At 46.8% G+C, this 27,262-nt stretch overlaps 1 protein-coding gene across 1 annotated transcript in view; it reads right to left on the bottom strand.

Moving 5' to 3' along the window:
- Window positions 1–4,755: 4,755 nt before the first annotated feature.
- Maea (macrophage erythroblast attacher, E3 ubiquitin ligase) overlaps window positions 4,756–27,262 on the bottom strand; it is a 39,476-nt gene continuing 16,969 nt past the window's right edge. Inside the window, exons 2-9 of the mRNA XM_021163057.3 lie at window positions 21,352–21,534; window positions 19,426–19,629; window positions 17,166–17,288; window positions 14,155–14,231; window positions 9,385–9,493; window positions 7,557–7,690; window positions 6,268–6,463; window positions 4,756–5,779 (exon numbers count right to left, since the gene is read on the bottom strand). Of these exons, the coding sequence (XP_021018716.1) occupies window positions 5,684–5,779; window positions 6,268–6,463; window positions 7,557–7,690; window positions 9,385–9,493; window positions 14,155–14,231; window positions 17,166–17,288; window positions 19,426–19,629; window positions 21,352–21,534 (1,122 nt within the window). The 3' untranslated portion in view covers window positions 4,756–5,683. The remainder of the gene's footprint in view (window positions 5,780–6,267; window positions 6,464–7,556; window positions 7,691–9,384; window positions 9,494–14,154; window positions 14,232–17,165; window positions 17,289–19,425; window positions 19,630–21,351; window positions 21,535–27,262) is intronic.

The following is a 27,262-nucleotide window of genomic DNA, read 5'->3' as shown; positions in this document are numbered from 1 at the left end:
CATACACCCGTGGGATTGATCGTGGACTGTAGTTTCTCATTTTACATGCACAGATTGCCCCCACCCCACCCCCAAAATTTAAAGAGAATGAAATGTCTTTAAGATATTATTACATTTTTTCATTGGGGGGTTAGAAGGTGGGACCCTCCCTAGGGTCAATTTCTAGGACAATTTCTGAGAGGTGGTTCTCTCCACCATGTGGGTTCCACTACTCAAACGGAAGTTGCCAGGCTTAGCAGCTGCGTGATCTCAGTAGTTGTAAAATGTCTTTTAAAGAAGCACAAGAAAAGGTTGTGTCAAGCCAGGCTTGTACATATGTGCAGCGGGGGAGGGGGCCATCCTTCAAAAGTTGAGCTTGCTGCAGACAGGAGCAAGAAGTGGCCTGCCAGCACTTCACAGGGGGTCCTGGGAAGGAAACAAGAGCAGATCCAGACTCTGAGCAACTCAAGAACTGGAAACGATAAAGCGGATGAAAGGATTGCAAATCTCTTCTATAAGCCACAGTTCAATAGATTTTGAAGTTCAATATTGAGGAAAAAATTATGACAACAGCTACTGAAGTGATGTGGAGGGAGGAAATGGTAATATATGTTCCAAGAGTTGTATTCTTACATAAATCAGTATACTAACTGCTCGGAGGTATATTGTGATAAACAGTCACATAGTATATGATGCCATTTCAGTTGATGACAAACCAAATTAGACACCTAATGATACAGCAGATGTTTAAGTACATACTATGGTCACATAACGATGTAACTGCCTAATGACCCATTTCTCAGAACATACCACTATCATCAAGAGAACCCCTAAAGTAACAAAATTAATTAGATGCAGCAGGGCAGAGAATGGCTTACTTACATTTATTTACACAGCTTGTGTGAGGCCCTAGATTTGATCCTGCAGAAAAGTGGATCATCACTTGTAAGATTGCAAAGACAGGCCAGGTGTGGTGGCACATGCCTTTGATCCCAGCATTCGGGAGGCAGAGGCAGGTGGATCTCTGTGAGTTTGAGGCCAGCTTGGTCTACAGAATGAGTTCTGGACAGTCAGAGCAACATAGAGAAACTCTGTCTCACCGACTTCCCCATGAGATTAATTTAAAATAAACAAAATGGATACAGGTGAAAACAGAAAAGGGAACAAAGAACAGATGGGACAAATCAGAAACAAGTAGCAGATAACAGACTTAAGTCTAATAGGAAGAGTTACTAGTCAAAGACAGATATGGTGGCACCTGCCTTTTAATTCTCATACCCAGGAGGCAGGTGCAATTAAAGTCCAGCCTGGTCTACATAGTGAGTTCCAGGACAGCTAAAGCAATTAGGGAATAGGGAGTGCAGAGGGAGTCTGTTTCAACAACAACAAAGGCAAAGGCCTGTATGTGGGGGCTTCACTGGCACCCAGGCCAACAGTTCATGAGGTAGCTTGCCCATGGCACTGAGATTTTCTTTCAATACCCTATTTGTTCTCAGGCCTAATCCTTTCCCCACTGACACAACCTTTAATGTCTTTAAAGGCTGCTTTTGCTGTTCTTCCAGATGCTTTGCCAAACTCGAAAGTCACTTTAAGGCTAGCATTAAATAATAGGGCCTTTATATAGAGGGTGGGCAGGATCTCTGAAGGTCCACTGCCTTTCACTCAAAGCAAGTGAGAATTGGTCTTGAGACAATGAGGAAACTAAACAAGCCATCAAGCTCTATAGTAATAATATATCCCATCACGTACATGAGTTATTCTGTCAAGAGTCTCGTTGGGTGCAGCACCGCTGACTGGAGGCACCAGTCTATCCCTCTATGATCCATCTAGCTTCCTAATCACACTTTCAAGCTCAAAAGGCCTGAGGGAGGGGGGATGGCTGGAGAAATGGCTCAGCACTCAAATGCTCTTGCTTCTCTTGCAGAGAACCTGGGTTCAATTCAAACCCAACACGCACATGGGAATTGTGGCTCACAAATCTAATTCCAGTTCCAAGGGATCTGATCCCCTTTTCTGGCAACTGTGGGCACTGTAAGCATGTGGTACACACACATCTGTATACACACATGTAGGTCTTGCGCGCGTCGGTCTCGACCAGCAAGAATGACGCTGCAACAGGATCCTTCCGCACACGTTTATTGGGAGAGCTTGATTGTAGAGGCGAAGAGACCCCGAGCCCAGAACTGGTGCTGCTTATATAGGCCTAGGAGAGGCGTGTCTCACACCCGGATTGGTTATGCACTATGCCTCATTTGCATGTTCCTCATCTGATTGGCTACTCTCTCTCTCAGTATCTCACAGTACCTCATTAACATACCTCATTTGCATGTCTCACATCTGATTGGTTATTCTCTCAGTACTTTGCAGAGCCTCATTATCATGCCCGGGCCAGGCAGTGTTTTGGCAAAAAACTTTACAAGTAAGCATTGGTCGTTTGCCCAAACTTATGCGTGGTGGCCAGCAGAAGCCTGCGCCACTCTGCAACGGCACATGTGGCTTCCCACATAAAGGGAAACACTCATACACATTTTTTACCCAAACATGTCTCAAGCTGGGTTGTCAAAAGGTTGTATGCATGGTAAATCCCCTTCCTGTTTTAATTTTTAAATATTTTATGTATTTTTTTACATGCAAGTATGTGCACACCACGCATGTACCTGGTGCCCTGGGTTAGAAGGCACTAAACTCCCAGGAACTTGGCATCAAAGATGCTACCATGTGGATGCTGGGAACCAAACCTGGGTGCTCTGCAAGAATAACCAGTACTCTTTATCAATAACCCTTATTCCTGGTGCTTTTGGGTATTACCATAGAGTTGGCCCCACTATCCACTAAAGCCCAAGTTTTGCTAATTAGAAGGGACCAACAAACATGTAATTCAACATGGGAGCTTGGATCACCCTGCAATATCCTCACCTGCAGGCAACACTGACCACAGTGTGAGTGCAGCAATTTCCATCTTGAAAGCTCCTACCTCCACAGTCATGGTAACATACCTCAAGAATGATAACGTTATCCTCTAACCTCCAATGAGGACACACATACCTATACTCATACAAATCTGTGGTGGTCTGAGTGAGAATGGCTATCATAGGCTCAAGTCTGAATGCTTGGTGGAACTGTTCAAGGAGGATTAGTAGGTGTGGCCTTCTTGGAAAAGGTGTGTCACTGGGGGTGAGTCTTGTTTTAAAAGCCCATAACATCCCTAGTTCTCTGCCTCATGGTTACAAGATGTGACCTCTCAGGCAGGTGTTGCTCCAGCACACTTGCCTGCTGCCATACCTCCCACCGTGATAGTCATGGACTCTAATAATGTTCTGGAATCACGAGCCCTCAAATGCTTTCTGTAGATTGCCTCCATTGGTATCTTATGGCAATAAAAAAGTAACCAAGTCGGTACCTTAATTTTGTCCTAATATCTACTTCCTGCCAACTCAGAAGCTAGCATGTCACCTGCATATTCCTTCCCATGTGTCCTTCACGCAGGCAGGATCCTGCAAGGCAGAAAGCTCAGCTTCACCTGTATGTCTTCTCACCCAAAGCAGAAATCCTGCAACTGCCACTACAGCAGAGGGACATGCCAACTTACACTACAGGAAAAGCCAAGGCAGCAGCAGACCAGAGACAGGATTCAAGTACAGGTTCACGAACCAATGAGTTTACGTGCACTACGTCCAGGAACATGAAGGCAGCTTCAGTACCAAGAAGCTCCCCGTGTAGTTTGTTGTTTTTCAAGACAGGATTTCTCTGTGTAGCTCTTGCTATCTTGGAAATCCACACTGGCCTAGACCTCACAAGAGCTCTATCTGCCTCTGCCTCCCGAGTGCTGGGATTATGTGGTATGTGCCACCACCTCCCTGTGTCGCTTGTAAGCAGCTGTAACTCTCCCACTTATCCGTTTACCTTGGAGAACCTCGGTGAGGGGAGACGACTCCTGAACCTTCCCTTTCCCCAGGACAATGTTAATATTCGTAATCACATGAATGTCGTGTCAGGTAACTTCATAATAATCAAACTCAACCCAAAGGACAGCTACACTGCAAGGAGGTTTAAAAAAAAAAAGTGCTGTGGTCATTCTGCTGCCACCTCTCATTGGTACCACAGGTAGAAGGCGGCCCCAGACAGGCTGTGACTTCAGAATGATAGGTGTCAACTGGTGCTAGGTCACAGAGACCCCAAAATAGGGCAAAAGGTGCCCCAGAGAGCACTGGGAAGCAGTGGGTACCCTCACCAATTTGAACTGGGGTACCTGTGTTTGGCCACACTGGCAGAAGCAGGTGATGTGGCCAATGCAGCTGCCATAGAGGAAGAATCAGAGCTAGAGTTAAAGAGAGGGTTAAAGAGAGTCAGAGAAGGACCCGCCCAGGTAAGGGAAAGTGAAGAGAACACACAGAGCACCTGCTTGGCACTGTGTACAGCTTGAAGCCTTGCCTCCAACCCTGGTTCCTAAGATCCCAAGAACAGAGATCAAGATCCAGTTTGGTCCTGCAAGAAAGCCTGCAATGCTCTGTCTGGCTCCAGGTGGGCACTGGCTAGACCAGCAGGAGCCAAATGTTACCTTAGGACTTGAGATATTTATGCCCTCATTCCTTAGAGAAGCCCTTTGGAGGTTAGCAGACAATGTTTTGTATACTGGATCAAAATAGGTATGCTGAGTGCCCTTCCCTGTCATGACAGACAAACTCATGTCCCACAGAGGTGCTGCATGGCCTACTGGGTGGCAGGGTTAGCAAAAGAAACCTGAGGTCTTACAAACACCTCACACACAAATGAGAAATAGAAAGCTATTTTATTAACACACTTTACATTTACAGTTCATTAGCTAATCAACATCAACATGCAAAAATAAGCGCTAGATACAAACCTCTACAATATGGGTGTGTGTGAATTACAATGGTTCATTTGTTTTGAAAACCCGTCAGTACTTATTTTAGCTGAACTATCAGTTTCTGTAATGAAAAGCATGTACACTCTAGGACTACGGAACCACCTGGCAAGGCCTCTGCAGAAACTCAGTCCAGTGGCTTTCCCGTGAATACATTCTCAAAGCAGGAGATAAGGCGGTGCTGGAGGGTGAGATACTGAACCTGTGCAGACACAGCCCCAGACACTCTGGCCACGTGGGCAGAGCCTCCTCAAGTAGCAGCCCAGGTGCATGTGGTGCACGGCGCTTTGGCAGCAGCTAGACAGTGAAGTCAGGAAAGGCCTCGGCACCACGTCACAAGTCACTGCAGCCAACCTGGTGTGGCCAGCACCTTGCCCAAGCTGTGACCAACAGGAGTTGGCAAAGGACCAGCCTGCTCCTCAAGCTCCCCTGAGTCCCATCACTAGCAAAAGGAAGGAAACGGAGAAACACAGGGAAATAACCGATGAACCAATTCCTACTTCTGAGATGCTCTGGATTTCCTGGGTGAACCTCCAGGTCACACTGTGGAGAAAGTTTCCTTTGAGAGGTGCAAGACCCTGCAGAGGCATCGTCGACTTATGTTACAAATCCTACCAATCAAATGCTGTTCTCAAGCACAGACTTATTAAATCTCACTTCCTCTTTTTCTAAGAGTATTTGTCGTTGCTCACTGATCTTTGGTCGCAAGAAACAAATGTCGATGCAGGCTGGGGTCTGGGGTCAGGGGTCAGGGCAGGAGGGCATGGCTCCCACCCACCACAGCCTCTGGCCAAGGGCGTGCCCATAGCAACGCAGGGCCTACATGATGTATACTTTCTCAGCTTGGGAGAAGTGGAAGACTTCTTTGGTTCTTGGGCAAACAACTTTATCATCTTGACGAATAGAAAGCAGAGACTGGAAAACAAGAGCACAGTTACACATTAAAATGAGAAAATGCCATGCAAACTAAGATCTGAATTACGGTTCATTCCAAAAAGTAAGCTACCATAGAATAAACCAACTAACAGTATTTACTTCTGAGTATTTTGTCTGCATGTATGCATGTGTGTGTCTGATGCCTGTGAAAATCAGAACAGCAGGTCAGACCCCATGGAACTCAAGTCACTCAGGGAACTAGATAGCTGTAGATGGTTGTGAGCCACCAAGCAGGTATTTGAAACCAAACCCAGGTCCTCTGCAAGAGCAACAAACTCTCTTCACTATGGAGCCATCTAATCCTACAAAGTCACTTCTTGAAGGTACACCTGTCACATGTGACATAGCCCCACCCTGGTGCCCTTACCCTCACACAGCTGCCCTGCCCTGCCCTGCCCTGCCCTGCCCTACCCTGCCCAGCCCAGCCCAGCCCAGCCCAGCCCAGCCCTGATATTCGGGCCCCTCACATTGTAGCCATAGACATAGCCATTAGGCAGCATCATGGGTGGGTTATTCTCATTCATCACGTCACCAGAGATCTTGCAGACCAGGCGGGAGTTGGCACAGTGAGCCATGGGCAGGGGCTGTGCCAGTTTGTTCAGAGAGCGGCTGCACACAGGGCAGTCAGGGCTCTTAGAGCTGCCATCCTCCTTGTAGCACTGTCTGTACACAGGATTAAGGAAAGGCTGTACCAACAAATCAGCAACAAGGCAGGAATGCTGTGACTCTAGCCACAGGGCATCCTTATGACCACAGGGATACCAAGCAGAAAAACAAACAGAGCTAACCTCCACGTTAAAAGAATGCCATAGTCATTCACTATCAATGTTCACAGAGACCTGCCGCAAGACAAGCCATTGGTATTGCCACCCAGTGGCACAACAGTACACTTGGTGGCACCCTAACACCCAACTCAAATTTCTTCAGAGAGCAGGCAAAGTGTGAGACAGGGATGTTCTGGTGAATTGCCAGAAGGTGGCAGGCAAGCACATGCCTACTCTCAAGTCCACCAGAGATGGTGAAAAGGATGGTCCCTGAGCCTTAGCTTGGAGCATAGCATAACAGGTACCAGCTGTGATGCCAGAAAAGTCACTACCTTGTGGGACAATCATACAGAATGGATTTGGCTACATGTAGCAATCAGGCCAGGCACACAAGGGACAGGTTCAGTCAGAGAGGTTTAGCCATACAAAGGAGAGTCACCCTTGGTGGCAGTGGTGGTGGTGATGATGGTGGTGGTGTCTTACCCAAGAGGTTAGCCTGAGTTCTGACTATAGGGACCATACAAGGGATGGGAATCAAACATATGAGCAAGAAGCAACCATACAAGGAACAAAATCAGCCACACCAAAGATGAAAATCTACCATGGGGGGGGGTCAGAGTGGGGGATTGGAGGATTGGGAGGTGTCCATCACAGGAAGGAATAGGTCAGCTATGCAATGGGGAGTCATACAAGGGATGCAATCACCTTCCTGGTATAGTAGGCCAAATATAAACAAGGAGGGGTCAGCCTTTCTTGTCTTTCCTGCAGAGGAAGGCTGCCACCTTTCTGGAGTCCTGACCATTATGAGTCAAGCTGAGAAGTCAAACTGGCTAGACAAGTCTGCAGGTCTCTTGGGAAGCCAGTATCAGATACCAGCAACATTTGAAATGGAAAAGCCACAGAGGTCACACAGACCAAAGAAAGACCAAGCTGCTAGGCCTCAGGCCCTCTCAAGCTTTACCCCAGAGAATAAGGTAGAGCAAGAAGGATACGGTGTCTTTATTGCTGAGAGCCCAGCCTGCAGGGTGAGGGTGAAGACGGAGCTGTTTCCCAGCTGGTGCAGCCGGTAGTTATCATATCGAAACTGCTGGATCAGCATTCGCCACCGGGCTGGGTCCAGGAGGTCCTGAAAGACAAAGCAGAGGTGCTGGGACCCTCCCCTGGCAGTTACTAGGAGGCCCAGCCAGTACAGATGCCCCAACAGCCATACAAGACACCTGCTGGCTTAATGTTCCACAACACTCCCTGGTTTGTATCCTGTGGTCTTGAAACAATGAAACAGAATTGCAGAGAATTAAAGCTGAAAGAGAGGTCACTCCAGAGAAGAAATGCTAGACAGACAATAACAAATGACCTCAGCTCAGAACTATCCCTGGGTAATGTTGTGACTTAGGCAGATTCGGTATGCACATGTACAAAGCAAGAGATAAAGCCTCCAGATCATTAGGGTAGCAACACACTTCACCTCCACCTTTCTTATAAATGCACTGTTCAGCATTACTTCTATAGATGCCGTCAGTGGAGGACGGTGCCCAGTTTGACAAGCTCTAAATAAAAGGGACAGCATCAGCCTTCAGGGCCCTTCTGAGGTTCAAACACAACTTTCCTCTAAAGGAAGCTTCCTCTGCCTCCCTCACTAATGCCCTGGTTCTTCCCTCCCTAACTTATCAAAGCCATTCTTTCAGTTCTCTTTTAGCTCTCTGTACCCTAAATTTCCTGTCTGCCCCTAAGACTAGGGTTTCTGGTGTGATCTTGGTCTTTCTCTTTCATGTCACCAAAAATCTGTCACTGACAGGACTTGATGGGCTAAGCCTGTTACCCTGCTAGCTTTGACCCCATGAGCAGGCTTCTCCTTGTGCTCACTGGTGGGACAGCAGGTATAAGTACCATGTGTCTGTCTATGTACCATGTACCTGCTGTAATCCTCCCTGAACCATAACACCTTGCTTCTGAGAGATGGTTCATCTTCCAACTCAGATGCCTCAGGCCCAAATCAAACCTCCAATGCAGTGAAGAGAAATTTAAGACATTAATTTAAAATACGAATTTAGGTATTTCTGACACTCTCTGGCCTGATGATATTTCAATACAAGATGTCCCACATCGGAAAGTTATATGGGTTTACTAGGGCCCAGAGCCAACCTAGCAGTATTAACTGGATTATCTGGGGAAGGAACACATAGCTCTCCTCTGCTGGCTACTAGAGTTGGACCAACTGTGGATGAGGCTGTAGGGCAGACACAAAGGTCTTTGACAGAGGCCAGTCTCAAGGCTCAGGGAACAGAGTATGTAACTCTATGAGCAAATCCTGCACTTAACGCCTTCTGAGGTCTCTGCTTGGTGAGACACCATTCACTGCTCCCTCGGGCTGCGGTTTGTACCTCTTCCACCACAGGCCAGACAACAGGGGCTGAAAGCAACAGACCTGCACCAAGGAAAGAGACCAGGAGCAGCCAAAGGAGGGCAAGGTCACCACTGTGACCCTCTAGTGCTCTGTAGACCTACAACTCTGGACTTACAGAAAAAGCAAGAAGGCCAGGCTGCTGACATGACAGAAAGACTACAAGAAGAGAACACCAAGGAAGGCTGGCAGGGGGAGGAGACCCAGACCCTTTCAGGCCGAAGCCTCTGGACTCTGCCTCAACGTTCTCACTCACCACCTAGATCGGAAGGAAGCGAGAGCAGCACAGCTGAGTAGAACAAGCTATGGCAGCAGATAGGCCAGCCCCAGGAGCTGGCCAGCACTCTCTAACCCACCCCACAGGACTCCTGACTCCAAGGACCAGCAGGAACACAGATGAATAGGGACATGAACATTACCTTGTATGGGGAGATATGTGTGTCTGGTGGGAAGGCCAACATGCCCATGACCTGGCGGACCTCATCCAGCTGGCTCCCTTCAGCCTGACTGAAGTGCTTTCTTGCATGTCTAAAAATCAACATTTTGGCACATTTAGGTTTATATTCCCAACTTTTTAATAATGAAACAAACAATTCAGGTCAGAAGACAACTTGTCAAGAGTTAGAACTTTCCTTCTACCATGTAGTTCTCAGCGGTTAACCTTGGGTGTCAGGCTTGGAGGCAAGCCTGCTGTCTGCTGCTGAACCCTCCCTCTAAGGTCCAAACCTCCAATTTTTTTTTTTTTTTTTGGTTTTTCGAGACAGGGTTTCTCTGTGTAGCCCTGGCTGTCCTGGCACTCACTTTGTAGACCAGGCTGGCCTCGAACTCAGAAATCCGCCTGCCTCTGCCTCCCGAGTACTGGGACTAAAGGCGTGCGCCACCACGCCCGGCTCAAACCTCCAATTTTAAGGATCTGGACTAACAGGTTTTTCAGAGTCTGACACAAAGGAATACCATGTGCTGGGGGGTGAGGATGGAGCTGTGTGTGTGCATGGTCAAGATATCAGGAGATGGGTTCACTTAGGACTAGAATTACTGCTTGAGCCTTGAGTTACTCCAATTGCCCTGAGTGCTTACCCTTCATGTCCAGGGACTTCTAGTCCAGTATTTTCCATAGAAAGTTGTTGGGCTGGAGAGATGGCTCAGTGGTTAAGAACACTGGCTGCTCTTCCAGATGACCTGAGTTCAATACCCAGCAACCACATGGTGGCTCACAACCATCTGTAAAGGAATCCAACGCCCTCTCCTGGTTGTCTGAAGGCAACAACAGCAAGTGTACTCACATACATAAAATAAAAATAAAATCTCACTGGGCAGTGGTGGCACACGCCTTTAATCCCAGCATTTGGGAGACAGAGGCAGGCAGATTTCTGAGTTTGAGGCCAGCCTGGTCTACAAAGTGAGTTCCAGGACAGCCAGGGCTACACAGAGATACCCTGTCTCAAAACAAAACAAAACAAAAAAACAAAAGTTGTGTGAAGCACCTCAGGCCCACAAATGCAGTCTGACCTTTCAGACTGTGACACATATGGCTGGCTCCTGACCAGCATGGAAGGACTGGGCAGCCAGGAGGAGGAATATAAGAAGTCTCCTCTCTGGCCAGTGACCCTGAGGGCCTTAGGTTTTCCATCTTCCCATAAGGCCTCATCCACTGTCATATCTTCTACACCCCCAGTCCTTCCTGTAGAACCAGACCATTTAAACAGTGGCCAGTGACACAGCAGAACCCAAGGAACCAAGTCTGAATGGAGATCAGCCCTATGCTAAAAAAAGAGCTAGAGGTCCTGGGAACCTGAGGCAGCCTTGAGGTATGTGTATGTATGCTTAGAGAATAAAGTTGGTAGAAAATGTTACCAAACAGTCCCCCAAGGAGTAGCAAGATGGCCACAAAGCCAGAGGAAGAGGGAGGCATGTTCAGGTTTAGGACATAGCCAGCTGGTTGATATAACTTTCCAGTCAACAGAAACAGTGGACAGAGACCAATATCAGGCCTAGGACTCTGACATCTTAATCTCAAGGCAAAAGAACTGACCTTGCTTTAATGTACATCACAAACAGTATAAGGAAAAAAATAACCTCAAACGAAACAGAACAAAACAAAACATACTGTTTGACACTTCATTGTTTCCCAGGGGTTACATGTTGATGGCTTGGTTGCCAGCCTGCGGCACGATTTGAGGTACCAGAAAGTTTAAGAGGTAGAGCCTAGGAATGAGTTAGGTCACCTGTATGTTCCTGAAGGAATGGTGGTTCCCTGGCCCCTTCTCACTCTGTACTTCCTGACTGCCGTGAACTAGGCAGCTGTGCTGCAGAATAACTTCTGCCGTCAGGTCCTTCTCACCACAGGCCTGTGCAATGGGACTAAGTAACCATGGACAGGAAACACAAGCCAACATGAGCCCATTTGCCCACAAAGGTGTTTGCCTCAGGTATGCATCATAGTGGTAAAACTGACAACTGACATACAGTGATGTCAAATTTTTCTTTGAATACCAGAGTGTGAGACATCCAGAGACTGATATACCCAAACCAGCCAGCCAGCCAGCCCTTGAAAGCTCTGTGGAGACTGACAGTCCCCTGTACCACTGTGGAGACACAGGTCAAGTCTCAGGTCAAAGGCTGAGGAGAGGACTGCTTCAGCTCAGGAGTCTGAGGTTGGGCAGTTCACTGCGAGCCTCTTTCTTTCTTCCTTAAATGGGAGGAACTTGCTATGTAGACCAGGCTAGGCTATCACCAACCTCACCAGGATCCACTTGCCTCAACCTTCTAAATGCTAGGATTAGAGATATATACCACTATTCCTGGCATGACCAAAGTCTTTAACTCAGTGATAGAACACTTGCCTACCATGCTCAGGGCCCAGAAAGAAGGGGATCAAAGGAGGACACTGACTGTGTAGGTAGGCCATGCTCTCCTAGTCACAAATGCATGAGATAAGGTGAAGTAAGGCCCACAGCCAGCTCTAGCTGCCCTACCCTCACCCTCCCATGCTCCTAAGAAAGAGCAGTCCTGGGTTTACTAAAAGCTACACCTGGGCTGGGCCTGCAGGACTCTCTGGTGGGACATGTTACTGCTGAGTCTCAGCAATCACAGTGGAAATGTCACCAGTTCAGCACAAGTCCAAGGTCAACCACATGAGGTCCCCTGCTCATCACAGTTTCATGTGGCAGTCTAAACACTAATAGCTATCAAGTGAGCTAGGCTGGCATCCCAACCAAACCATGTAAACCATGTGATCAGGCTGTGTCCCATCTTCTCCACCTGAGGAATAGTAATCAGCTTTAAGTAACAAGTATGCCCACCAATTCAGTTGCTTGGTCTGATGTTTTATTCATGGCCACCTGAATGTTCTTCCCTGCTCACACTCCAGGACTGAGCAGAAGCCTTGGAAAAGCTAGAACTGAAGAACCCCAACTACAGAAGTTACTGCTCCAGCTTTGGCATGTACTGACTAGACACCTGGTAGAGACACTAGGAAGGCTTTAAAAGCTGACTAAATGCAAGTGGGTCGGGAGAAGGAAACTGCCACATGGAAACTGGAGCATGGCACTCTCTGCGACATTTCAGTCAAACAAGAGTAAGCAGGAATGACAGCTGGCCTTATGTTTGATGACTGCTAGAGACCCATGTGAGGGTAGAGACTACCTGTGAGGGTAGAGGCCACATGGGCAGCCAGCCACTCTTTCCTGTACCTTTAGGGCAGAAATAGACCTCAGAAGCTCAGATATGCCTGCAGAAAGCCCTCAGATAATCTTCCTGCTGTGAGCATGCTCTCAAATGATCATGTAGAAAACATCACAACAGAAACTTTTAACTGACCGGTTCAGTTTCCCTTGGAGCATACTTGTTACTTAAAGCTGAAGACTATTTCCCAAGTGGAAAAGATGAGACACAGAGCCAAGATCATGTGGGACCGTGAAAGGCAGCCTGCTTTCTGGCTGAGCTAGGTTTAAACCCCGGAGACCCAGAAGATAACTCTGCAAGGGATGGAAGAAAGTTTGCCACACTCCCAGACACTAGGCTCCTGACATGAGGCTTCAACTCCATAATTCTGTGGCCATCAGTCCCATAGGGCAACACCCCAAGCTCCTGGTGTTCTGTCTGGACTCTACCCCCCACAGTTACCTGCCAACAGCCAGGTAGGCCTGACCTACTATAGAAGAGGCTTCTTGTCCCCTCCTCCCTCTCTTACTCTTGTCTCTCTCTCTTGCCCTCTTGCTCCCCCTCTCTCCACATGCCCTTCCTCCCCTCTTTCCATGTGACCATGGCCAGCCTCTACTTCCCTCTTAGCTCTCCTTCCCCACCAGGACAATAAATGCCTTAAAACCATGGACTGCCTCTTCCCATTGGGACCACTGTGCTGGAGCAATGGAGAAGGTCTTCCTCTAAAGAGCCATGCATCTAATCTCCCATCCCCCAACCCCCCAGGCCTCCCTGTGTTCCCAAACACAGTCTCCACCAAGCCAAGCAGCCCAGGACACTCTCTCCTCCCCGAGGGGATCAGCCAGAGTTTTCTTTTCCCACCCTTCTCCCTTCAGCCCTGGGCTAGAGCCCGCCTGCAGGCCCCACTCTGTTCTCAGCTCTTCTGCAGCATCCAGCAGTGTCTGAGAATGAGAACCTGCTGTCCCTGGCCTCCGTACAACCTGGGGGCCCCAGAGCCAGATCTTTCAAGGCACCCAGCAGTGTCTGTGGTACCCGAGAGTCTGAGCCCAACACCAGCAATTCCTAGGGGACCTCAGACTGCGTATCCCCACCCCTGGAGCTGTGTTCTACGGCTTTTCACAGCACAATGGCTGCCCTACAATGGCATGGAGTGCATGCAAACTTCCTGAGTCCACCTCCATGAGCAGCTCTAGTCCCATGGTGGGCCAGACGCAGGACACCATTCTAACCCACAGGATCACACAGGTTTACATGGGTGGTTGGTTGGGATGCCAGCCTAACTCACTTGGCAGCTATTGGGGTCTACAGTGCCACATGAAACTGCCTGATGAGCAGGGGACCTCAACCTAATCTCTGGCTTGGGAACACAGAGATTTAGTGGGCATGCACGACCGAGGCCATCAAACTGGAAGTGCCCATCATGTGTTTCCCTGTCCAGCACTCCAACCATGAGGGTGGAGAAGAGGCAATGGCACGTAGTATCCTGCCTTACCATAGAAACCTTGTATATGGCATATCCTACCTACCTCACAGCATCCAGGCGCTTGTTCTGCCGGACAAGTTCAATGAACTCCTGAATCCTGAGGCTGAACTCTAGGCAGCTCTGAGGGAAAAGACAAGAGTTAGAAGGTGCCACCTGTCAGCATTGCCATGGCCTAGGATCCACAGGTCTCACAATTTCTACCATTGAAGCTCAGGGTGCAGGGAAGAAGTGTGATTACCACAGCCTCTATTCTGACAGAAGTGGCAAAAGTTTTCTTCTGGCAGGGCCAATGCATTATGCAGAAGATAAGCCTAGTCCCCTGAGGCAGCCATGTTGCATTCAAATGGGCAGCAGACAAGGACTGTAATCAGTTCCCAGAGTACATCAGATAAGGTGACTGACTACATTAAGGGAACCCTGCCAACTCCCCAAAGGCCAGAGGTCTTCCAGGTCCCATAGTGCACAAATACTACAGAGCACTGCTCCTCTAAACATACATCCTCCAGCTGGCACGGTGGTGCACATCTTTAATCACAGCACTCAGGAGAGGCAGAGGCAGGCAAAGCCTTGTGATTTCAAGGCCAGATTGGTTTATATAGTGAGTAGTTAGCTCCAGGACAGCCATGGCTGTGTAAAGTGGACTTGTTCAAATAAATAAGTAAATAAATAAAATGAAGTGCCCTCCCCACCATTACCACCAGGCTTCAACTCAGCACATTTCTTGTCTGTCCTGTAACTGCCTGAGCTGGTGGCTGCTCCAGAATAGGTGGGTCCTGTGAATGGCAGAAGCTCCAAGATTTGCAGTTGTGAGGAAGCTCTAAGGTCAGCACTGAAGTGACTCTTAAGGATAGACAGTACAAGTGAACTGGTAGACGCAGTTTATATAGAAGCCCAGAGCCGAGCTGACTCTGAAAGCAGTGCTACAATCCAGTGCAGCACAAGTTCCTTAACAAAGGAAGCCAGCCAGCAGAAAGTTCAGCTGCTACCACCTCACACAGAAGCAAGCAAGAATCTAAAGATCTTCAGGTACAGGCAGCAGAGCACTTGCCCAGCATATACAAAACCAATATCAATCCAGCACCTAGGAGGCCGGAGGTAAGGCCTCAGGAAATCTGAGGTTAGCCTGGGCAATGTCCTCTAAAAGCCACTCAAAACTTTCAGCACACATAAAATACTTTCCTGCCAGAACAGGAATGAGGACATAAAACCTCGTCTAAGACTAATTATCATGTCCTTGACCACATATAAGACTTAAATTCAATCCCCCAGTGCTGCATCCTTTCCCATCTAGCTGCCTCTGTGTACCCAACTCTGTGTACCATGGCCCATTTCAGTGTAACCCCAGCAGAACACACTCCACACAGCTACACAAGGCAGCTGCTTTGACACCGTATTCCATCAATACAACGTAACCGTACCCACATTGCTCTGCATGAGGAAACCAAGATGAAGGGGAATGTCGACTCCTTCTGATCCCTGCACTGTACCCTCTGCACCGAGGCTGAAGGCAAAGCAGGCTGGAAGCACAGCACAGTCTAACCCAGAGAACAGGAACTGTCCTGAGTGGTGGGTAGCAAGCTTGAAATGATCAGGAAAAGACAGGGTATTCCAAGGCTCCACAGGGCCAGTCTGGCCCCACTGATGTGTGGAGAGGTGCTTGTGGCTCTCTGTTCACTTGAAAGCCATACAAGTCTGCACAGTAGAGCCCTGTAAGCTTCAGAATAACACTGTTCCTTCTACAGTTGGTGGGCACCAGTGCGATGTTTAAAAGCAAAGGTATTAAAGGAAAAGCAGATTTTTGTTTTGTTTTGTTTTGTTTTGTATTTTTGAGACAGGGTTTCTCTGTGTAGCCCTGGCTGTCCTCGAACTCAGAAATCTGCCTGCTTCTACCTCCCGAGTGCTGGGATCAAAGGTGTGCGCCACCACGCCCGGCCAGGTTGTTCTTTAGTGTCCTGCCAAATCTAGAGTTCTAAGCTAAATTAGAGATCATCTCTTGGTGCCCTGTTATATGGTATTCCCAATTTAGTGAAACTGAGTCTGAGATGCTCCTCGTCCCATCCATCAGTGTCTGATCTGTAAGACCTTAGTACATGCAGTGTGGCTCTCTGCCCTGACTGATGGGAGAGGAGAGCATACGTGCATGTGCACATTCCGATTATACAGGCAGTTGTGATGGCAGGCCTGTCCCTAGGCACCGTCACAGAGTTTCTGGACAACTGGTAACATCCCCTTATATCTGACTCTCGACCCCAAAGCAGTGCTCACCCCTTCTCTCAGCACTCATTCAGCACCTCAATTTTGTCTATCCCTGGCCCACATGAAACACCTACAGTAAATTTAGCAAGCTTGTAGACGTGCTCCCTGAAGAGAACAAAGCTTAGGAAGATCGCTTACAGAAGAGGGCGGGCAGAGGGGCGGGCGGGCAGAACCGAGCAGGCCAGACTTATGTGTCAATTCTGGCATTTCTTTTAGGAGTTCTACACCAAGATCCTTTCTTTATGGAGCCCTGAGTGGCAGAGTGTCATTCTTGGCTCGTAACTCTATGCACCCCAACAACCTTAACCAGATGGGTTAAAGCAACGCTTAGCTTAGAACACAAGAAACATAGCTCCTCTGGGGGAAGCAGGGCTACTAATTAAAGCTAACACATTTCTGCTACAAAACAGAGAGCAGGTTTAGGTTCTGTGGCTCTGTGCTTTAAGTGTATATTCGGTAGACACCACAGTCCAGAGTTCTGCGGCCCTTATCTGACGGTGTGGGGAATCCACAGGCTGCCTCAACTTTAAGTGCAGCGGAGTGAACATGCTGTACACCTAACAGGGCTGCAAACCAATACAAGAGGCTACTCCTAAGGAAGCACCGTCACCCAAACACCACGAACCCCACCCCAAACCCAACAACTCTGCCTCCCAAACTAAAACCAACCCAAAAGACCACAAGCAGGTGAAGCCATGGTGGTTCTGGGTAGGTGACACAGCTTCCACCCAACCTTGGCCCCTCCTCCAATAGAGACCCATCCATTCCCACCAGGCCCAGCCCAGAAAGCTCACACACCTTCATCTTCCGGAGTCGGGACTTGTTATCATGGCACCAGGCAAGGCAGGTGGCTGTCTCACGCCTCTCCAAGGACTCCTCCACTTCTTTGGCTGTCAGGAACATCTCGATATTCACAAGGTCCTTAGAGGAAGGGGCAGCTCAGGTCACAACGTGCCTGTGGCCTACAAGCAGGGGCAACTAGTTTCTACCATCTTCACTCCAGCCTCCCACCCTGAGTTTAGGCTCAGCCGTAGTACTCCCTACATTAGGTCAAAACTGTCTAGGGCACTGCTCATAGACAAGGCAGTAAGATTCCAGGGAAGAAAAATGGTCCACGAGGACTGGGAAGCTGACATATGGCAGATGCCTACTGGCTAGGGGAACCAGAACCATCCTGCTGTAGTAAAGGAACAACAAGGAACACAAGCATTATGCACACTAGGACTGGCTCCCAGCAGGCTTCAGGCTCTCTATGGTTTAATCTTGTCAACTTGATGAGATCTAGAATCACCATGGAAATTAATCTCTGCACGTATCTTTAAGGGATTATGTAGATTAGGTAAACTGAGATGGGAAAATTCATCTTAAAATGTGGTTTGTACCATTCCAAGGGCTACGAGTCTCAAGACTAAAAAGGGAGAAAGCAGGCTGAGCCCTAATAATTACCTCCATTTCCTGACTGTGTATACACACAACCAGCTGCCTCCTGATTCTGCTGCCACGCCTTCTCTGACAGGATGGACTATCTCCTGGAACTCTGTTAACCCTTCCTTCACTAACCTGCTTTTGTCAGGCATTTTGTTGTAGCAACAACAAAAATAACTAACACCCCCACCAGGTCCCCAACATAAGGTATAACCTCCTCCAAGTCCTCAGAAGGTGTACAATGCTTCTACAGCCTACACACTAATGTTCTGCTTTGTCTATTCTGAACACATTTGAAAGTGAGTGAGAGAGTGTGTGTGTGTGTGTGTGTGTGTGTGTGTGTGTGTGTGTGTGTGTGTGTGTGTGATACAACACTCTCCCTAGTACCTATGCTCTTTGAAGAGGGCCAAAGATGGATCATCTGCTGAGCTCTGGAGGATTCATCCAAGGTCAGGACCCCTCTACATCAAAGGGTCCATCAAGATTAGCAAAAATGAGGGGCTGGGCTAATGAGATATATGCACATCACAGGAAAAGCAGAAAAGTTATCTGAAGAAAATGGATATGCCTTCAGATTTTTAAAAATCCCACTGATGTATCTATTGGTGGGCAGACACACGGAGGACCACCTGCAGGAGCCAGCTCTCTCTTTCTACCAGGTAGTCCATAGGGCTCCAGATCAGTTACTTCTTGGCAGCAAGTGTCTTACCTCCTAGACCATGTCACCAGCCTGAAAACATCATTTCAAAAGCAAAATTTCTTTCTGAGGTGTACTCTAACAAAACTGTTTCTCAACTAACAAGGAGAATACCAGCACAAAACAACTGATAATTTCTAGCTGAGCCATAGGCAGTATGTTCTGGCTAGGATCTACAGAGACCTGATGTCACCATCATATGCCACCATTGGACACTATACATGCATGACAATGACCAGGGGAGGGAAGGGAGCTGAAGTTATGGGACGCTCCTTCCAGAGGATGGCTATGCGGGGCATGCAGATCCATCTGCTCAACATGGTGTAGACACAGCCTTTAAGTAAAAGAAATCATAATAAAAATCTCCTATCTTTTTCCATGTCAAGATAAACAATTTTAATAAGCAGACTTGAGTGATGGTGTGAGATAGCTCAGTTGGGTAGACACTTGCCACCAAGCATGACTACCTGAGTTCAAGTTCCACAACTTCTATGGTAGGATTAAATTGACTCCCAAAAGATATTCATGATTGCCCAAAGATATGCAAATTTCCCAAGAAATTCATCATGACATGATAAATTTAATAAAAAAGTTTAAAAAAATGGATTACAAGAAAAAAAATAGGGTAACCCATGGGCTCAGTGATGCACTCTGTGGTGGCCAAGCACAGGCTGGGTTTTCAGTGTCTAGCAGCAGTGGCCCTAACAGTGGTCTGATCAGGGGCCTTTCCCTAGCTATGTCCATGTCATTGATTCAAGAGAGCTCTGTCAAGAGCACCAACCTCCTGGCCACCACAAAGCTAACAAGTTCAAGCTGTCAAGTCAATTGTATCCTGTGACTGTCGCTGACTGTTGGGCACCCACCACAGGTAGGAACAGAAGGGAATGCAATAGTCCTCACCCCCCCGGCAGGGGCCTGGGAGTTGGAAAAGCCCACCTCGATGCCACTCTGGCGAGCCAGCTTCACGGCTGTGTTGTAGTAGCCACAGCGTAGCAGATGTTCCACCATCATCCGGTCCATGCGCTTCCGCTTCCACATGCTGGCTGCTGCTGGCTGGTCACTGCTGTGCTCCTTGAGGTGCTCAATCCTACGTTTGCAGAGCTTGGCGCTCTCATCCTCGGCCTGGATGGACTCTACTGCCTAAGTCACAGCAGACACAGTTGAGATGGTTTGTCCCATGAACCACACTACCAACCATGAAAACATATGTATGCGCCTCTCCTCTGAAGGCTCACGAAAAGATAAGCAAGGAAAAGTAAAAGCTGGGGACGTTGTTGGACTAGATACAGAAATAAAAGAAATCGGGTCCTACCTTTCTTTGGGGTGAATTTGTATGAGACAGTGATGACCGAGAGAAGCATGACACACCGCCGACCACGTGCTTGTCAAGCACATGGGAGGCCTCACTTCACTCAGAAAGGTTTACCATAAATATCTATTTTGTTTGGTTAAGCTGCATTGTCAGATGCTTAAAATCGGAAGTTTGTTGTACTTCCTCTCTTACTATTTACTATGAAGTGATTCTTCACTCATTCATTCATTTTGCGATAGGATTCAACTCTGTAGCCCTAGGCAACCTGGAACTTGCTATGTAAACCAGGCTGTCGTCAAACTCAAAAATTCCTTCTGGCTCTGTCTCCTGAATACTAGGATTAAAAGCATGTGTCATTGTGCGGAGCCTGTTTTTTAAATCATATATATACTTTAAAAAGTCAACTTAGTTCTAAGTTAAATCCTAGGTAAAAATGTTTTCAATATGCACCATTGCCCAACATGGCTGTCATAACCCTGTGTGTCACTGAATTTCTCAAAGACCAGTGTCACCAAGGAACCAGGTCTCATGTCATTAAGGGTAATAGTCATATAGCTAATAGCTAAATGCAAGAGACCACAAGGCAGGCCCCTACTGGCTTTCTTTCCTCCAACACCATCACTTTCTGCCCTTTCCTTGGCTACTGTTGAGGTTGCTCAGTCTGAACTCTTTGTCTCACTGTGTAACACACTATGTAAGTTTATCTCCACCCGTTGTACAGGTCTATGAGCCAATGACTTTAGTACCCTATCATTCACCCTGTCCTGTCTCTACCCTTCTCTGGGCAACCACACCAAAGTCCATGATCTCTAATATGTTTTGCCCTTCTATGTACACTGTATTCTACACAATCTCTTTGGAACCACTTTCCAAGTCTTGGTATTGAGCTAATACTTTAAGCCTGGTTATTATTTGCTTGTGACAGAGTCTCACTATATGGCCCTAGCTAGCCTGGAGCTTAGTATATAGACCAGCTAGCCTTAAACTCAAACAGATGGTCTCTTCTTCCCAGATGCTGGGATTAAAGGTGTGTGCCACAGTATTCAGCCCTGGTTAACTTTTTTTTAAATCTGGCATTTTCACTCATTCTTTTTAAAACTCTAAATAAACTTTTATACTTTCTGATTCCTATAGGTTTTCAAGTTGTTTTCTGGCCCACTATCCTGGGTGCCCAAAGTCATCTGTCAAGTCACTTCCCATGTTCAGATAATGCTCCAAGGCAGCTGCAGTCCTCTGGCCTTTTCTTACATCTGACTCCTATCTGTGACTGAGACTGCTAATTCTCTTCTGCTGTCTGAGTTCTCTAACCCCTTTGGGACGATGTTTTAAAGGACTATCTATTCATGTCTTCATCCTCAGGGCTAGGTCATTTTGACAGTTCCAGGAAATTCTAGGGTGAAACACCAGTAGTCTCTGCAAGTCCTAGCTTCCTCATAGGTCAGGCTTAGGACATTTTCAGTTCTCTTTCTAGCAGCATGAGGCCAGGACATCCTGCCCACAGTTTGCCTGTCTCAGATCTCCTAGCCAGGGCCCACTCCCAGAGGACAAACCTTCCTCTTGAGGACACTCAGCTTCTCCACCACACCATCCAATAGGCTGACCACAGAGTCCACAGCTGGGCAACTACTCAAGGTCTTCTCAAGCTCAGCTACCACCATGGTGACGTGGCTAGTCTCTCGATCGATGTTCTTCTGAGCAGCTCGGAAGCGTTTATTCAGTGTCTCATAGGGCACCTAGACAAGAAAAGGCACAAAGAACCTCAGCCCTGACCTTCAATACATAGATACAGCCCTGCACATGGGCCTCCTGCACATTCAATACATAGATACAGCCCTGCACATCTGGCACAGGCAGCCTACAACTCTCAGCTCTCAAAAAAACAGCTCACAGCACCCTGACTAGGATCCACAAGTATGATGACTGGAGGCAGTCCAGAGCCTGGAGGGGAGGCTGACCTAAGACAGGCACATGATGCCCTAGCCCTTGAGCAGTGCTAGGCCACAGTCTTTACACAGACAGACAGACCCCCCCCCCCCCATGGACAAAATAACTCCAAAGTTCATCTAGAAAAACAGTTTAAAAAGTGACCAAAGAGGAGGTAAGAGAAGGGGGCTTCTCCCCATTTGGCAGTGGGGAACTGGAGGTGAGGATCACACTGGAGGGACAGGACAGTCAGGATGAGTCCAAAAGCTTCATATCATCCAGGGCTGATGTGAAGTCATCATATTTCATGTGGAATTACATATGAGCATTAACATTTCTCTTCTATGAAAATGTTTTTATTGCGATTGCAACAAACAAACAAAACCAACCCATTTCCCACATAAAGAAGAGATCAATGTGAGGAATAAGGTATTTTCTGCCTTTCCAGAGAATCACTGCCACAACTCTCTCTCCACACTTCTCACTCATTTCCTGGCCCAACTGTGAGCACAACACAAGTAAACTATGCCTGAACACCATGCCCCACCTCTGTGACAGGCTAAGCTACAGCCACAGCTCATATCTCTACTGTCAAGTATTGCTAGTATTAACTGTACACCCAGTCTGATCTACAGAAAATTCCAGACATTGATCCTATCTCAAAGCAGCAACAACAAAATCACACTCAAACCACAGAATGTATCCACAAAGTGTCTTGCTGGTAAGGATGGAACGCTGCTGAACCATCAGAGGATTACTATGAACAGACAACTACATCTAGTAGCAGGCCTACTCTTGGTATGCAACTAGGAGCACATCTCTACAAGATGTTTGCATACATGCTCACTGCAACATCCCCATCTGAGTGTTCACCAACAAACGAACCAAGAAAGCGCAGCATAGACACATGATCCAGCTTGACAATGGAAAAGCCTGCCATACACCACGATCCAGATGAGACCTAAGGGTATCGTGTTAATGAGCTGATCACAGCATGACAAAGGTTTCAGTCCACTGAACACGATTCCTAAAAAGATCAAGCGCTTAGAGAACAAAAGTAGGATGCATGGTCAAACTCTCTAATGGCAGAATTTCAGTTCTACAAAATAGAATGTTCCAGAGACCATGAGGGCACACGCAAGTAACAGCACAAGCTGAACATGTAACAATTCTAAGCTGTGCTTTCACTACAGATAGACAGGTAGATAGACAGACAGACATGTGGCTCAGTTGGTGCTGACAGCGCTTGTCCAGCACAATAGTAAGCCCTGACTTTGATCCCTACTCATTACAAAAACAGATTGTGCATAGTGGTGGTGTACACCTGTAATCCCAGCACTCAAAAGGTGGAGGCAGGGGGATCAGAAGTTCAAGATCAGATCCTTGCTGACTATATAATGAGTCTGAGGCAAAAGAAACCAACTAAGACTTTGATAGAATACAACCTGATAGACTGGGACCTGATATCAATACTATTATTCCTGAGCACGGTGCATACATACCTTTGTGATCCCAGCACTCAGGAGTCCAAGGCAGGAGGATACTGTATTTGAGCTTGGGCTGCATAAAAGTAATTCCATCTCAACATCATCACCACACCACGCAACGCCACGCCACAACATAAGGAAATAACTATTTTTTAAAAAAAGATTTATTTATTATTATATCTAAGTATACTGTAGCAGTCTTCAGACACACCAGAAGAGGGCGTCAGATCTCATTACGGATGGTTGTGAGCCACCATGTGGTTGCTGGGATTTGAACTCAGGACCTTCAGACGAGCAGTCAGTACTCTTAACTGCTGAGCCATCTCATCTCTCAAAGGCCAAGAAATAACTATCAGCAATAGTTGTTCTATTCCCTTAGCAATGTGCTGGTCTGAGATTAGCTATGGGTCAAATGAAGGTGGAAAACCCACCTCCACATCCACCCATACAAGTCCAACCACGAGGCAAAGGAAACAGTAGTTTTTGCAACAATATTAGGGCTAGGAACTCCCTGAGAGCAGTGAAAACCAAGCCATGCCTAGTCTATCTACCAAGACCATCCTGAAACAGATCACAGATCTAAACATAAAGCTAAAACTCCCTGAAAATCATCTAAGGAAGAAACAAGCCATTGTCATGACCTTGAAGAGGACACAAGCGTTGTAAATGACACTAACCACACAAACTATAAATGAAAATTCATCATTAACAGTCTTCACCAAAGCCAAGCTTCTGCCCTGCAGACAACCACCTAAGCAAAGAGAGTAGAATCAGACACCGGAAAGAAGCCATTAGAAATTTACACATCTAGCATGACCCCTTCCAAGGAAAATATGGAATGCCTACAAAAAAAAATTAATTATGATAGCAAAAACCCCATTCTCAAAACAAGTCAGAGAGCTCAAAAGAAATGCCTTCCATGACATACGGAAGATCTACATAGCTGCTTGTCACAGGAAATAGAAAAGAAAATGGACAGTGGCTACCCTTAGGTATCACCTTTTCATGAGCATGTTTCTGGATGAGCCAGCAGGCCAGTCCTCAGCAGAGCTGATGGCTTCTTAGCTGTGGGTTGTGTTCAACCAGGTGAAGAAGTAAACAGAGTGCATAAGTCAAACCCCGTGTGCACCCAGCTGGGCTGCCGCTGCTGTCGGTCTTCTGGCCTATCATACATAGGTCTCAGATCTGCACATCTTTGGATTAGAACTCTACCATGGACCTTCTTTTTCTGAGAATACACCACGCCCTGGTTTGCCAGGTATCTTGAAATCTCCCTGCCTTCAGACTCCCACAAGGCAATTCACTATTTTTAATATTTCTATAAACACATCCCATTGATTCTGGTTCTCTAGAGAACTCTGGTTCAAAGAGCAATTCAATCAAGCTGAGAAACAGTTGACCCCTGTTGGCACTTGAATAATTCTCTGCAAAGTTGGGCAGTTTCTCATGGAAAGAGACTCCCACCAGATGATTCAGTAACCCCATCCTTGAGGAAGGAAGAGACGGCCCAGTTCAATGCTCATCAACAGGGATGACAGTAAAGAAGCCATGGTGCCCCATCCACAGGAACTAGACTGTCAGTCAAAGGGACTAACCACTGTTGTATAAAGGAGTGGAGACTAGGCTCACAGAAGCAAGCTCCCTGGGAAGCTCTTCTCTCACAGACCAACTAACAGCAGGACTCCTCTGGGCACTGCACACCCAGCTGCATCTGACAATGTTTTAGGCATTCATTTGCCTCAACTGAATATGGCTGTGAACTATGGTTTTGTAAGGAACAAACAAACAAAAGAACATCCCTATCAATGTACCAAAAGGGAAGAAATGAAGGAGAAGGGGAAAAAAGACACAGGAAATGGGACAAATTAGACAGTATGGCTAAGTCTGTGGCATTACCATTATTATAAATCCAGACAGGATTTCATGTAGCCCAAGATGCCCTAAACTCATAATCCTTGTGCCTTGGCATCTTAGGTGCTTATATTATAGGCATATACTACCACAACTACTTCTTTCTTTTTATAAACAATGCTGGATATCAGAAATAAAAAAAAAAAATAGCTCACTAGCTACCATGAACTGAGCTCCAGGTTTGACCACCCCCCTCCATCATAAAGTAAGACATCTATAAACAGCAAAGCACCATGAGACCCACAGCTTTGGTTATCATAATACAAGTTACATGAAGCCAGGCAAGGCAGCATATGACTGTTATCCCAGCTACTCACAGCACTCGAGCAGGGAAATCATACATTTGAGGCTACCCTGGGCTACACAGCAAGGCTGTCTGCAGGGCAGGGAAGCGAAGCCCTCCTCTTTCCATACACGCATTTTTTGTGTAGCCCCGGCTGTCTTAGAATTTGCTTTGTAGGCCAGGCTAGCCTTGAACTCACAGACATCAACCTGTCTCTGCCTCCCAAGTGCTGATATTAAAGGTGTGAGCCAACACCCCGTGGTGGGAGAGTGAAATCTGTTCTTAATATATTTTAATTCAATGGAATCCAGATATTTTAATTTAGATATACAATCAAATTGTGTTTTCCCCCTCTTTATACTATGTCTTTAAAAGCAGAGTCCTCTTACCTCAGAGCAAATAACATTCCCAGTGTTCATAGCTTCCCTGATTGAGGATAGTACACACACACACACACACACACACATGTGCTGAGTAACTCTTCACTGTCTAAGACTCACATTACTGATGTGCAAGGGCCACAAGTGGAGCAGATGTGATGTGAGCCACAGATCATGCCTGGTTTCTTGACCCCATCAATCCACAGACCTATTCTGAAAATTGCTCATTATGCAGAGCCGTGTACACCAGCCAATCAGCCAGGCTGTACCTTTTTCTGTTGTCAGTAAAGCTAATCCTTACCAAATTAAAAAAAAAAAAAAAGGAGTATGCTGTTATTTTTATTTATATGATTCACAGACGCTAACTCCCCCTAGAACGTACCACTTACAAGGTTTCAGTGGAACTGCAAGGTTGTGAGGTCATTACGACTATCTACTCGGAGAGTGTTTTCATAAACATGCCACGGCCATCCCTCAAGACACAAGCACGCAGACACGACTGTCTCTGTTCTTGGAATTTCACACAACTGAAACCTTAGGTTATAGGGACGTTCCCTGACCTTTGACTTAATGTTGTTTCAGAAACCGATCCACGATGTTACCATGATGAACAGTGTTCTATGCTCTGTCTGGATGCATAATCCTGTGTTAATAACTCAGTTTATGTACACAAATTGAGACCACATGTACTTTGGGGCCATTATGAGTAAGGCTTTTGTTCCTTGTATGGACTACTTAATAAATGCCTAGGTTGTTTCAAAAGGTAGCACAACTGTTTTTCACTCCTATCAACAGTGTCTAAGGGTTTACAATTTCTCCACATCTTTCTTCTGTAGCCATTCTAGCAGAAGGAAACAGTATGTCCCAGTGGCTTTCTGGAAAAAGCCTTCGAATTGTTTTAGGTTTTGGAATGCATGTAGGTGCCCAGGGCCAGCATGTACAGGCTAGAAACTGGTATTAATGGTGTCTTCTTAATCCCTCTCTATTTTATCAGGGCATTTGGCTAGTCTACATAGCCAGCTGCCTTGGGATACCCTGTCTCAGCCTCTAGGACTAGGTGGCTACAAGGAAGCTCCCACATCATGGCTTTATGGGGGAGGTGCTGGGGATCTGAGCTCTGGTCTTCTAGCTTGCATTGTTGAAATCTTTGCTTTATCTACTATGCTTGCTCATTTTTGAAATTTAAATTATTACTCAACAGTAAGACTTCTTCATATACTCTAAATACTAGCTCTTACGAGAGAGGTGATTTGCAAATGTTTCTTCCTATTTTGTAAGCAGCTCTTTTGGTCATCTCAGGAAGCTTACACAAACAGTCTTTACTACATGAAGTTAAAAAGGTCGCAAGTCTCAGAGCAAGGTTGAGAGACTGGCTGAGCTAAGTCTGGCAAAGATACTCTTGTTGGTGGTTAGTTATGATCTCATGATCTCACATTTTCTTTTGGTATGCGCGCAGAGGAAGACGGCTCAGTGGGTA

The sequence above is a fragment of the Mus caroli genome, unplaced genomic scaffold, assembly GCF_978045245.1.
Source record: "Mus caroli unplaced genomic scaffold, Mus_caroli_1 scaffold_4, whole genome shotgun sequence".
In the NCBI taxonomy this organism is placed as follows: Eukaryota; Metazoa; Chordata; class Mammalia; order Rodentia; family Muridae; genus Mus; species Mus caroli.
Note: the sequence above shows the minus strand (reverse complement) of the source record. Positions and strands in the feature narration are given on the sequence as shown.